General features: G+C 38.2%; 2 protein-coding genes across 2 annotated transcripts; one reads left to right on the top strand and one right to left on the bottom strand.

Annotated features, from left to right (window-relative positions):
* Positions 1 to 1,811: 1,811 nt before the first annotated feature.
* LOC147278597 (zinc finger CCCH domain-containing protein 23-like) lies at positions 1,812 to 3,349 on the bottom strand. Its single transcript, XM_086250778.1, has one exon. It carries the CDS (start codon positions 3,292 to 3,294, stop codon positions 2,152 to 2,154), a length of 1,143 nt encoding a protein of 380 aa, XP_086106904.1. The 5' UTR covers positions 3,295 to 3,349; the 3' UTR covers positions 1,812 to 2,151.
* A 4,997-nt stretch (positions 3,350 to 8,346) lies between these two features.
* On the top strand, positions 8,347 to 13,464 carry LOC147278598 (endo-1,4-beta-xylanase 1-like). The gene is made up of 8 exons (XM_086250777.1): positions 8,347 to 8,847; positions 8,986 to 9,045; positions 9,863 to 10,224; positions 10,315 to 10,474; positions 10,713 to 11,065; positions 11,198 to 11,375; positions 11,484 to 12,020; positions 12,214 to 13,464. The coding sequence occupies exons 1-8, from the start codon at positions 8,749 to 8,751 to the stop codon at positions 13,327 to 13,329; spliced, it is 2,865 nt and encodes a 954-aa protein (XP_086106903.1). The 5' UTR covers positions 8,347 to 8,748; the 3' UTR covers positions 13,330 to 13,464.
* The last annotated feature ends 606 nt before the right edge of the window (positions 13,465 to 14,070 follow it).

Below are 14,070 nucleotides of genomic sequence, written 5' to 3' on the forward strand. Positions count from 1 at the left end.
ATAGACCCACCAACTCAAAACAGTTTTGAGGAGCACGCCACTACAGGATTCCTCCCACCCAAGTAAAGTTCCCCTGCTTCAAAGATGAAGACAAAATCAACCAAACCTTGGAACCACCGTCCACTTTGTCTGCCTTTTTCATTCTTAAATCTTTCATTTATTAGTCTTGCTCTACCCTTAATGACACCACAATAATAATGATGCTTCCAAAATTTATTACTATAAATCAGGTAACCCGTAACAAAAATTGCGCTATACTTAATTCTTTTACAAGAAAATTATGAATTTAGGTTCTAGCTATATTTGTTCTTAGGAAAAAATTTATTATCAGGGTTGTATATATTTTTTATGTCTATTTTTTATATTATATAATCTAACATATAATAAAATATATAGACACAATAATATATATACCTGTTATATAAAAGGTTTTTTTTATTCTTAACGTGAGAATGTAAAGTATATTTGTCTATATTAAAAAATAAGGAGAATAATCTTTAGCATTATATTTTTTACATAAAATTTTAATATGACCTACTTCATATAAGATTTTAATTATTCGAATAGTCTATTTTTTAAGGCTTCATTAAAAGATAATTTTTGTAAAAAATTAGATAAATCAGAAACTATTTATCTACAAAAATTAAATCATCAACATTTCAAGTATTTTTTTTAATTATTTAATTTTTGTAAGTAAATAATTTTCGATTTATTTAATTTTTCGCAAGATAATTTTTTTAATAAAGATCTAAAAAATAGATGATTCGAATTGTTAAATCCTATATAAAATAGACCTCATTAATAATTTGTGTAAAATATAATGTCATAAATCTACCCCCAAAAAATAATAACCTTGTATAAGTGCTTGAATCTCTTTCTTTATTACAAATTTGGTTTTGATTTTGCGTGTTTTAATTTCTTTGGCTTACTTGTTCAAGTCATGATCATATAATAGAAGTTTAAAAATTATAAATCCAAGAATATGAGTCACACACAAATGATTTGTACCAATCTTTGTTTACGGGGTCAGTTAATTTTTGTCTAAATGTGTAGTCAAGATTTATCTTCTAAAAAGATAACTAGATTATCCAAAAGGAAAACATTTCTCGTAAAATAAATATGTACAACATAAGCATTGTGTGTATGCCCAGAGGCAATGATGCCTCCTTGACCATATCCTGTCTCTTCAAATCTTTCACATCAAAGATATTTTATTTTCTTCCACAAAATCCCATAAAAGAATAGTCAAAACACAAGTGACACAAAGTGGATAAAATGAATTAATGAAAGATTAGGGGATAAGGACGAACTTATCAGCTCCCCAGCCACGTCACATATCTAATCGCAATGTGCATGAAATCAGATATAGTTGTTTATAGAGGGTGGTGGATATAATCATATACTTCATTCAAGCTTTAATCATTTTCTTAAATCACACATTACTGTAAACTATAATTTTTTATACCACACTTTATTATTAGGATTTAATCGAACTTCATTATACTTTATAATAAGCTTGGAACTCAAGCTTGCACAAAGCCAATGCATCAATGAAATCCATAGTAAGTCGGTGAGAATACCCACAGAGACCCATTGAATTGAAGTGGATAAGGTGTAATAAAAAACAGAGCTAATCATCATTTTCAGATGCCTTAAAGAATCTAAAGCTTCGGGCTGAAGCTTGAAGACAAAACCCAACTTTTTTTCATCATAAGGAAAAATACCCAGATTGAAGAATCTGAGAAATTTTCCTAAAGGGACTAAACAACAAGCCAAACATTGAATTGTGCTGAAAGGGAACCGCCAAATAGTGGAAAATAAGTTTAAAAGAAATAAACTTCACATTAATTAAGCAACTTACAAGTGTAATTATCCGAGAAAATTAGACAAACATGAAATGGAAAATTACAATTCAAAGACATATTCATCAAAAGCAACCGCTACCCATTACTCAGCAGCCCCAACAAATTCTTCTTTGTACAACAAAATTTGCAATTTTTTTTTTGGGGTTATTTTTTCACATCAACTATTTGCAGAGTTTAAAAATTAACTTGTATTCACAGAGTCAGAAGAATCAAAAGGCCACCGATTTGAACGCAACAGCCAAAAAATTGAATCAAAACGAAAGAGCCAAGCGAGTCGACACGGGACTCACTTCTCGGCTTCACCCACGAGCTTTGAAACCCATGCAACATCGGGAGCTGACGACGCGGCCGAGTCGACTCGGCCCATCGAGTTCTCCTTACTCAGCCTCGAGTACATTCTCGCTCGCAGGTTCCTCCCAGACTCCACCCTCTCCATTGCCGGCTCTTCTTCGCAAGAGGGGTCCCACAGCTCGATCGGGCCGGGTCCAGGTCCGCACCGACCCGAGTTCCGAGTCGGAGTCGAAGGAAGGCTACAAAATACGGGTCGGAGCGCCGACCCACGTGGAGAAACAAACCCAGATCCCATTTGGGCTCCCCATGCAGGGGCAGTAGCACTCATTTTCATCTTAGCAAGCTTAAAACTCCGCATCGAGGCAACGAGTTCACTCACCGAGTTAACCGATCCACACCCGAGTTGCGGACTATTCGGCGACATTGGCGGCGAGTCAGATGGCGGGGATACCGGAGGTGATACGAGGATCGAGATGGGCGAAGAAGCAAACCCCCCCTTGTTCAAATACGAGTCGAAGACACCGCCCGACCCGAGAGTCCTCGGACTCTGCTGCTGAGGCAGGACCCTGAGCTGTTCGGGCGTGTGGGCGAAGAAGCAGACCCGACGGTGACAAGCCAACCCGTCCTTGCATGGCTGGGTCCGGTACCGGGCCGGGTGCAGCCAGCACTCGAAGACCCCGTGAGCAAACTCGCACGAGTCACCCTTGGCACAGTTCCCTTTGCGAAAGTCGGGGCAGGCGGCGCCCGAATAGTGGTACTTTCTCGGGTCCCTCCGGCGGGCCTTCTCGCCCGGGTGGGCATACGGACACTCGGTCCAGTCATGTGACCTGCCACGTGCGCACCTCCGGACTTTGAACTCGAACATGCGGAACTGGTCGCAGGAGATCGCGTTTACGTCCGGGTCGTCGCTCAGTGAGTCGGACGCGTTGGACGGGAGGTAACGGTGGAGCGCCGCGAGGGAGTCGAGGAACATGGGGGAGTAGTCTCCGTTACCGGCATTGGCGTTAGCGTTAGCGTTAACGTTAACGGAGAATGGTGAGGGCACTGAGGGGGTTAGGGGGGTTAGATCGTCGAATGGGTCCCACGTAGGAACTTGGAATGTCGTCGGATTGAGTCGGGTGGGTTCTCCGAGCATCATATTTGGGTGGGATTGGTTGGACGTTGAGAGTCGAGACACTTCAAATGCTAGAGGGGGTGGTGTCTGACTCTCTATATATAAACTGTTTTTTTCAGAGATAGAGAGAGTGTTTAAATGCCAGGTAGGCCACATAGTCACATAGTGGGTTGGGTTTAACCGTGGTGGAGTTAATTAGATAACTGCGATCAATTAACTCTTCTTAAATATCTACCCGCCTCTTTATATCTTTATATATTCCTTTTTTTTCTAGGGAAAAATAGTTTATGATTTAAAATCTATATAAAATAAAAATGAAAAGTGGATTTTTTTTTATAAAAAAATAAAATAAAAAGGGAAATAAACCCAATTGAAAGTTTGAAACAGAGATGCACCTAGAGTTTAATGAAAAATAAATTGTAAGACATGGAATGTTGGATGAGACATAGAGTTTTCGTTACTAGATTATAGATTATTCAAATCCCATGAATGGACCAATTTATGTAGTTTCATCTTATCTCCTTTAAATTTTAAATATTAGTTTTTCTCAAATTTTTTCCCAATTGAAATCGCTTTATACGGCTAAAATGATATATAGTTCAATTTTACCTCATGAATGTATACAAAAATGAAGCATAAGTTTCATGATCAAACAAAAAAGGAAGATAATTCGAAGGTGTTAGAGGAGTTGGTTCGGAAATATAGTTGTAAACTCTGACATCGAGTAAGACCTTCGAAATCAGGCATAAAGGGAGGTAAAATCTCTTGTGAATCCTTTAGGCCAAACGTGAATTATCTGTTTTTAAACGGTCAAAAGAATTAATCTAACAATAATGCTAGTTGTCCCACATTTTTTTTCCCACATTTGTATCTCACCTGATGTGTCATTACCTTACTGGAAGGGTATTTCTTTTTTCTTTTTTAGGTTTTAATTTTTAATTTTTAGTGTCCAATGTATGAATGCCATATAAGATGGTATGAAATTGTGGTATAAAAATGTGGTAAGTGTAGCATTACTGTTAATCTAATGCACAAAAAATAAAGTAGAACACCCTTGATTACAAAAAAAAAAAAAAAAAAAAAACAAAAACCGAAAAAACAAAAACAAAAAAACAAAAAAGGAAGATAAGATCAAACAATGTCACGTAACATTTGAACCACTTCGATGATGACTGCGTTGCACACTTGCACTTCATTACAATGCATGTATATTTTTTCTCCTTAATATTGTTTGATCAAAAATAAAAATAGTACGTCAATTTATATGAATGGATTAGATTTAAAAGATATTATCCTTTTTAAGTACATCAATTATTTTTTTCTATAATGTTAGAAATGTATTATGTTTGAGTTTCTCTAAAGATTTAAAATATATATATTTAATTCAAAAAAGACTTTTTTATCAACCTAATTCTTAAAGGTTTATTGATTTTAACTACTAAATTTTAATAACTTTTTAATTTAGATATCAAAATTAAATAGCATTTTAGATTAGGTATTAGTTGAAAAGTCAAACAAATTAATAAAGTAAAAAAGTATTAGAATTTACAAATATTACATCACATGCCACTACAATAAAAAAAATTAAAAAATATTATTTCACAAATATTATATTAATTTATACTATATTGTATTAAAAAAAAATCAATACAGTCACAACTTAATTGTGACTGTAATTGGTAAATTGAAAGAGACAACTCACACCACTATACTATATATTATTTTGAGTAAAAGTATTATTTTGACATCTATTTATACTATATTGTAGTATAATTTTTCTAAAAAAAATTTAATTAAGTCACAACTTAACTGTGACTGTCTCACAATTTAGATGTGACTGTTGTTCAGTCACAACTAAATTTGAATTTGTGAGTGTCGTACAGTCACAACTAAATGTGAAGTTGAGACTACATTAGTAAATTTTTAAGATAATATAAAAGCCTAAAAAATAATTTTATCAAAATCTTATAAATTTTAATTAACATTAATCGTAGATGGATAAAAATGTCAAAAAATATATTGTTCTTTGCCTTTCGCTCTTTGCATTTGGATTTATTAACTCACGGGCGACGGCCTTGGTTTGGTTGTGGTAATTGGTAAACAATGCGATAAGAAGCTGAGAGGTGGGCCCACTCCCCCCAATAAAAAAAATTTGACAGGTAGGCAAAATGTAATCGCGGTAGGACCCCGGAATCGATGGATAATAAATACACTGGACAAGGATGGCACGTGTAATTTGCCAAAGAACAAAATATGTACGGAAAAGCACGTGTAAACTCGTCAGACGACGCGTATGTGCACACGTGGTTGGTGGCTTCTCGAGGTGGCGGTGACCCACTAACAGTCCATCAAACGGATGTTGTACGCGTGGCACCTGATGTGGCTCCGCTTTTGCCCCCTCGAGATCCTCACTCTGATCTTGTCCACTGACTAAAAGCTTTTTCTTAATTTTAAATCAATTTCTTTTTCATTTTCTTTTTTCTTTTTTCTTTTTTCTTTTTTCTTTTTTCTTTTTTCTTTTTTCTTTTTTCTTTTTTCTTTTTTCTTTTTTCTTTTTTCTTTTTTCTTTTTTAACTCAGCAATTAACAAGCGTTTGTAACCGCACAAGTGGCACAACACATGAGTTTATAATTTCCAATATATAAAAAAGGTTTTGAACCCAAAAGAACGTAGAGATAAAGGTACGAGATAGTGTGATTGCAACATTGTCACATTGTCAGATTGCAACAATCATGTTGCTACCTTGATTAAGTTAACTGACGCCAACTTTATTTTATGGTCCACCCAGATGAAGCCCTTGCTTATTGGGCATTACTTGTGGAAGTATGTTGATGGCACTTCTCCTCCTCCAGCTTTGACAATCGCGGTTGTTCCTCCGGCCACGGATCCTACTCCTAATCCGGCCTATACCTCATGGTTCCAAAAGGACCAATTGGTCATGAGTTACTTTTACAAGTTATGATAATGATTTTATGAGCAGTTTCTCAAAAATAAAAAAGTGAAGGTATGTTGAAGAGTGTCTCACTTTTATGGTTTGTTTCAAAGTTTTAAAATCCCAAAATGGATATATTTTTATGATTTGGTGTAAGATAAAGCAGTTTGAGTGTTTGGTAAATATATTCTGGTATAAATTATATTAAACATATCAAATGACAACCACACTATCATTATTGAAAAAAAAAAAAAAAGAATACGATTAAAAATATTTTCGAATATGGCTAGAACTTATTTATCTCTTGTTGTATATAACATGTGAGACAAATTTACTTATCCTTTATTGTATACAACATGTAAGATATTGTCTCACATCTTGTATATAACAAGAAATAGGTAAGTTTCTCTCTTAAAATATTGATATTGGTGAGCTGAGTAATGTGGTATTATACACAATTTCATGGAGAAGCACTATAAAACACTCATGCTTTTGGAAACAATGTTCAGTAATTGATTTAGTTTAGTTGCTTGATGTTGAATAAGTGGATAATCATTTCCATAATCTCATATGCGTTCGGTTGGTCCACTTTTGCAAGTTGCAACTATATAGTGGATAGGAGGAGGATACTATATATAACTGTACTATACTATATAATTGTGATTTCGTGGAGTTTATAGAAGACAAATCTCATCGGGCCGTGTTTTAGGGCCTCGTGTTTAGTACATGTCACCTTGATATGCAGCATAACATAAGATTAACTAAATAAATAATGCAATTGGAGTATTAGTTTCAATTTTTAATCTCGGTTTATAAAAAGCCTTTGAAGGCCTGGATTGTTGAACACTTGGTTTCAAAGCATGATTATTTTGCATCAAAAATAGGCAGAATTAAACTAGGGGGGCTGTTCAGACCACCCAAACCTACTAAGTTGACCACCCCATTCAAATTTTATCCTTTTTTGCCCATTTTGCCCCTGCATAAAAAAAAAACCCACCCCTCCAATTTTGGCCGGCCACCACTCCCTGCCGCCGGCACAACCCACCCCCTCCCCATGGCCGGCGCAACCCCCCCTCCCCATGGCCGGCGCGACCCACCCCTCCCCTGGCCCGATCTCCTTCTCTCTCTCTTCCCTCTCTCTGCCATCTTCTCTCTCTCCCCTCTGTCTGCCTCCCTCCCTCACCGGACCACCATGGGTGGCTGGCGCGACCCCATAGACCTCCAGATCGGGGGTGGGGGATGGGTACGACGGGGGCTGGGGCTGGGGGGTGCGACGGGGGCTGGGCTTGGGGTAAGGGGGTGCGGGCGGGCTGGGATGGGTGCGACGGGGGCTGGGGCTGGGGGGTGCGACGAGGGCTGGGCTTGGGGTAAGGTGCGGGCGGGCTGGGGATGGGTGCGACGGTGGCGGGGGCTTGGTGTGAGGGGGTGCGGGCGGGCTGGGGAGGGGCTGGCTGGGTGGGGGCGGGCTGGGGAGGGGAGGGGATGGGTGGGGGGAGTGGTGGCTGGGTGGGGGAGGAGGAGAAGAGGGGAGATGCAGTGGGGGAGGGGTGGGGTCGCGCCGGCGGTGGGGAGGGGGTGGGGTTGCGCCGGCGGCTGGGAGAGGTGGCTGGCCAAAATCTGAAGAATGGGCATGCAGGGGCAAAATGGGCAAAATTTTAGGGGGGTAGTCAACTCAGCAAAATAGGGTGGTGTGAATAACCCCCCCCTTAAACTAGATCTAAGTTTGATTTCCTCCATTGTAACCAAAAAATAGGCTTCCAAAACCAAAAAGCGGGCTTTTGAATTTGGGCTCAAGTCTCAACTAGTTTCATAGAACATGAACCCATTATGGACCTTAAAATGGTTGGTTTGGTTTTTAATCTCAGTTCGTATCTCTCACAAGCCCAAATCTATAATGGGCCATAAGATCATGTGCCATGGGTTTCATTTCTATAACAATTTCAAGAAATTTCCGGCAGTATAACAGATTTGAGATCAACTTTTTGGAAACAAATTTTCTCTTGTTTCCAAAAAGTTGGGTTCATATCTTACAAATACTAGGTACTAAAAAAGTCACAATTCTGAAAGCCCAGTTTCACCTAATGTGCAAGGAGCCAAGATCAAAGGGCATCATATATGTCTTGCAATCAAAGACTAAAAGCAAGGAATAACCATAAATTAATTGAACTCTGCAGCGTCCATTCCAATTCAAGCATTACCAATCTGCAAGACAAAGCAAAACAAACACACAAGGCTTGGGGAGCTTTGTCCTTCCCACTTGCCCAGAAAAGAGGGACAAAGAAAAAACACACGCGTTAACAAATAGCAGAAAAAGAACAAAGATTTTGTTGGGATTGGCAGAGTCGTTGGTTGCTTTTAAGGATTGTTGATGAGGATGTTTGTTTTAAAACTAAAACCCAGAAAAAAAAAAAGACAAGTGGGTCGAAAAGTGAAGGGGGATTTACAGAAGGGCTTGCGCTGATTGGTTGGTTGGATGGCCCCGCGCATTTCGTAGACTTCACTCTCAAAATTCAGTTGGGGACTTTGGGGTGGTGTGTGGTATATAAATGAGGAGGTTCTCAACCTGGTTTTTCACAATCACAAGCCGACTCGGAGTCTACAATAGCAATAGCAATCATCCCAAGCACAAACACAAACATCCTCTGGTACTCTTTTTTAACTCTTTGATTTGAGTAAAATCTAAAATGTAGTAGTTAAAACCCATTGTATGATTTCTTTGATTAATTAGAAGGTGTTGTGTTTTACTTGGTTTTTGTGATGGGTTTTGGTGTTGGTTGGGTTAGAGATCAGAAGAAAAAGCCATGGAGAACCAACAGACCGACAATGCCGCCGACAACAAGGAGGTTTGGTTTCTTCTTCTGTTCCTTATGAGATTTTTGGCATTGGGCTTTCTAATTCCTACAAGTGTAAAATTAAATATTTCTTTTCTTTTGGCGCTTAGTTAAATGTGATATTGTTCTATTTTGGTGGTAAGATAGATCAAGAGTTAAATCTCTTATAATGTAAGCCAAAAAATAAATAAATAAATAAGATAAATATTTTAAAAATTTTGAATAATTCATTACATACTAAAATAAAATAGTCCTTAAGTGGTGGGGGTAATGATGGGAGGATTAAAATAGGTTCATGATTTGATTTCCTCCAATGTAACCAAAAAATGAAGCAAATAAAATTAACTTTTTATACACAAAGTGAATTTTTATTTATAATAAACTCAAAAGAGATTTATTATTTGTTTTTCTCTTTGAAATTTTTTGTCTAGTAAAGAATAGGAGATGAATGATATGAAGGGAACAATCTTAACGGTAATATTATTTCTCGATGAAATTATAAAATCTTTTAATTACAATCCAACAAACTTTTAGAATTATTGAATCAGGCATCTCAATGTAATTTCAAAAAGTTAAAACTATTGTTTTGGAGACTATAAATTCAAATGAGGCATCTTGTTGTAATTTTCCCTTATTGTTTCCATTTGAATATGCAACTTAGTGTGCAAGCTGTGTCAGGCTGAGAAATTTATGTGATCTAATCATCTAAGCAGACAATCTTACACAGTATTTGAGTACTTAGGGACGAAAAAATGATGATAAGGGGTTTTAAGAAACTATCTAACTTTCGATTTTCCAATGTGCTTATAACTTTTGCTCTTTCTGGCAGTCTGTGAACCAAAATTTGGTCAATTCAAGTAGCAGCAGCCATGCTACAAATATCATAGTGAACCATGATTTCTCTGGAGGGCTGCACTCTTGGCATGCTAATTGCTGCGATGGTTTTGTAGTTTCAGCTAAGTCTGGCCATCCAGAAGTAAAGGCAGGAGACAATTATGCTGTTGTCACCAATCGTAAAGAATGTTGGCAAGGCTTAGAGCAAGATATCACTGACCGAATTTCCCCAGGTTCTACTCATTTGGTTTCGGCTTGTGTCGGAGTCTCAGGACCTCTTCAGGGCTCTGCTGATGTTCTAGCAACTTTGAAACTGGAATACCAAGGTTCAGAAACTAACTATTTGCTCGTTGGAAGGTAATGGATGTTTTTATTCTACTACTGCAACTTTCTTTATAGAAAAAGGTAGAAAAAGGAATGTCTTTTAACAGTAGTAACTGCCTGCAGAATTTCTGTATCAAATGGGAGGTGGGAGAAGTTAGAAGGAAAATTCTCACTGTTAACAATACCTGATCGGGTTGTATTTTATTTGGAAGGGCCTTCTCAGGGAGTTGACCTTCTTATAAAATCAGTAGTAATCTCTTGTTCCAGTCCAAATGAATGCCAGGTACTTCTACTTCTGAGCCTTTTTCTTGTTCCCTCTGAAAGACTTTGGTCTAGTGTATATGGAATCATTATAAAGAGTAGCAATTAAGTGTAGATATATGCAAGAAGTTTGCAACCCCTGCTATCTTGTTTTATTCATAAGCAAGAGGGCTTTTCTTCTTTGCCTCCCCTAATATGTAGTTTCTGTAATTTATTGCTGATTGATTTTGGAATTTATATCTTTTATTATATTTTGAAAGGGTGGAAGCAGAGGACGTGTGAATGATGGAGATGAGAATATAATTCTAAACCCAAAATTTGACGATGGCTTGAATAATTGGTCTGGAAGAGGCTGCAAAATTGTACTGCATGATTCGATGGGAGATGGGAAAATCGTCCCTCTAACTGGAAAGGTTTTTGCATCTGCAACAGAACGCACGCAGAGCTGGAATGGCATCCAGCAGGATATCACTGGAAGGGTGCAGCGAAAGCTAGCCTATGAGGCTACTGCTGTTGTTCGGATATTTGGAAACAATGTCACTAGTTCTGATGTACGGGCTACCTTATGGGTCCAATCACCAAATCTCCGTGAAGAGTATATTGGCATTGCTAAGTAATTTTCTTTCTCTACTCTTTTTGATCAAATTCTGATATTTCTTCAATAAAAATTTTATCCTTCTTATTATGTTAATTTGCACCATCTCCCTATCTAAAATGCCTTATTGGAAGTTGGTTTGCTCTAAAGTGTGAAGACAACAGACAAGAATTGGGCACAGTTGCAGGGGAAGTTCCTTTTAAATGGTTCCCCATCAAAAGTAGTCGTTTATTTAGAAGGTCCACCCGCTGGAACTGATATTCTTGTCAACAGTTTCGTTGTCAAGCATGCAGAGAAGGTTCCTCCTTCACCGCCACCAGTTATTGAGGTTGGTTGAATAAGTGATTTTCTTTTGTCTAATATTCCCTAAGCATGTTTTCTTGGAGCTGGATATGTAGTAATGCAAGCATTAAAATATAGGCTTTTCTTTTTGTAGAATCCAGCCTTTGGACTAAATATAATTGAGAACAGCAACCTAAGTAATGGCACCAATGGGTGGTTTCCGCTTGGTAATTGTACTTTGAGTGTCGGAACTGGTTCCCCACATATACTTCCTCCAATGGCAAGAGACACCCTTGGACCTCATGAACCTTTAAGTGGTCGCTACATCCTAGTATCCAAGCGCACACAGACTTGGATGGGTCCTGCTCAGATGATCGGCGACAAATTGAAGCTCTTTTTGACATATCAAGTATCTGCTTGGGTTCGGATTGGTCCTGGAGCAACTGGTCCACAAAATGTGAACATTGCACTTGGTGTGGACAATCAGTGGGTGAATGGAGGGCAAGTTGAAGCGGGTGACAACAGATGGCACGAAATTGGTGGTTCCTTTAGAATTGAGAAGCAACCATCAAAAGTTATGGTTTATATCCAAGGTCCTGCTCCAGGTGTAGACTTAATGGTTGCTGGACTTCAGATATTCCCCGTTGACAGACAAGCTAGATTTAGATATTTGAAGAAGCAGACTGAAAAGGTAAATGGGGTGTTCTCTCATTTTTTCTTTTTGTCAGCATCATTTAAGTATTGTCAGTATAACATAATTACAAGATCATGAAACTTGTCTAACTGAGAATTGCCTCAATTAGAGCCTAAGTATATAGACAATTTGAATTAGCTTTTCCCTAATGTGTTCTGATTTGGAGTATCTCTCATTTGTTGCCACACAGATCCGTAAGCGTGATGTTATCCTGAAATTGTCAGGATTGGACTCAAGCAGCCCATTTGGCAGCTTTCTGAACGTTAAACAATTGCAAAACAGTTTTCCATTTGGGACATGCATAAGCAGAACAAACATTGACAATGAAGATTTTGTCAATTTTTTTGTTAAAAACTTCAACTGGGCTGTATTTGGAAATGAATTGAAGTGGTATTGGACTGAACCTCAAAAAGGAAATTTCAATTACAAGGATGCTGATGCCTTGTTGGACTTGTGTAAGAGTCACAACATAGAAACTCGAGGTCACTGTATCTTCTGGGAAGTTGTGGACACTGTCCAGCAATGGATCCAACAATTGAGCCAAAATGACTTGGCAACTGCTGTCCAAAATCGATTAACAGATCTTCTCACCCGGTACAAAGGGAAGTTCAGACACTATGATGTCAATAATGAGATGCTGCATGGCTCATTCTATCAAGGCAGATTGGGTAAAGATATCAGAGCCAACATGTTCAAGACTGCAAACCAGTTGGATCCATCTGCCATCCTATTTGTGAATGATTATCATGTTGAGGATGGATGTGATACCAGATCATCACCAGAAAAATACATTGAACAAATTCTTGATTTGCAACTACAAGGTGCGCCTGTGGGCGGAATTGGAATCCAAGGACATATAGATAGTCCAGTGGGGCCAATTGTTTGTTCTGCTCTTGACAAATTGGGTATTCTTGGCCTTCCAATCTGGTTTACAGAGCTTGATGTGTCATCCAGCAACGAATATGTTAGAGCGGACGATTTGGAAGTGATGCTTCGGGAAGGTTTTGCCAATCCTGCAGTGGAAGGCATAATGCTGTGGGGATTCTGGGAGTTGTTCATGAGTCGGGACAATTCACATCTAGTGAATGCAGAAGGTGATGTCAACGAAGCTGGAAAACGTTACTTGGCTCTCAAACAAGAGTGGCTGTCTCATGCTCATGGTCATATTGATGAACAGGGAGAGTTCAGGTTTAGAGGCTTCCAAGGAACATACAGTATAGAAATTGTTAGTGGCTCAAAGAAACTTCTAAAGACATTTGTTGTTGACAAGGGCGAGTCCCCGCAGGAGGTGTCCATTGCTCTATAGGTTTGCTGCTTAACACAATAAAGATGTCATTGTTTTCATATCTTATATGTTGTCAAATTTGTGTTGCATTGTTGTCACGGTTGTACACAGAAAAAATGTTCCATATGTATGGGTTGTTTGCATGTTGGTTGTAATTGTGGGGCAAAGAAATAAGATATGATATTGTTATTTCTTGGTTGTGATTGTGAGCTCTTTTGTTTCTTTTGCTAGACCTTACAAATTTCAGAATTGTACTGAAATATATAGGAATCTAGCAGGCACAGAACAAAGGAACAAACAAAGTAGGCTTATATGGGTTGGACCAACAAAGACAACAGCTTTTGCTAGACAAAACCCATTTTGTTAAGCCCATTGGGTCTCATTCAAGTGTATGCTCTCCATAACAAAACCCATTACAGGCCTTATCAGTTGGGCCAATCTTTTAGGTCAAATAAAAGCCCATTAAGCCCGTGAAGGTCCTGTTTAGGCTTCTTCCACATTGACTGCAGGGAATAAAGCGTGACATCAACATCAAACGAACTACCTTAAGCATACCACATATATATACATATTATAGTTTTGTAACAATCACTTGGAATTTGGGAACCCCAAATTATTCATCCTCTTGAAGAAGGGCCCAAACTCAAAATACCTTTACCAAAGGAATGGCCCACAAGCCATCACATCCATCTGATAGACCCCCCACCATCTACTACTAGTACTAGTACTACTACTACTAGGAGTCTACGAGACTATGACAAA

This window comes from Dryas octopetala, chromosome 7, assembly GCF_963921425.1.
Source record: "Dryas octopetala chromosome 7, drDryOcto1.1, whole genome shotgun sequence".
In the NCBI taxonomy this organism is placed as follows: Eukaryota; Viridiplantae; Streptophyta; class Magnoliopsida; order Rosales; family Rosaceae; genus Dryas; species Dryas octopetala.

Bases quoted from the DNA above. Each gene is read 5' to 3' on its own strand.
- LOC147278597 (XM_086250778.1), bottom strand. From the start codon at position 3,294: ATGATGCTCGGAGAACCCACCCGACTCAATCCGACGACATTCCAAGTT.
- LOC147278598 (XM_086250777.1), top strand. From the start codon at position 8,749: ATGAGGAGGTTCTCAACCTGGTTTTTCACAATCACAAGCCGACTCGGA. The intron at 10,475-10,712 runs GTACTTCTACTT...ATATTTTGAAAG, and splicing joins CCAGTCCAAATGAATGCCAG to GGTGGAAGCAGAGGACGTGT. The intron at 11,376-11,483 runs GTTGGTTGAATA...TTCTTTTTGTAG, and splicing joins CACCGCCACCAGTTATTGAG to AATCCAGCCTTTGGACTAAA.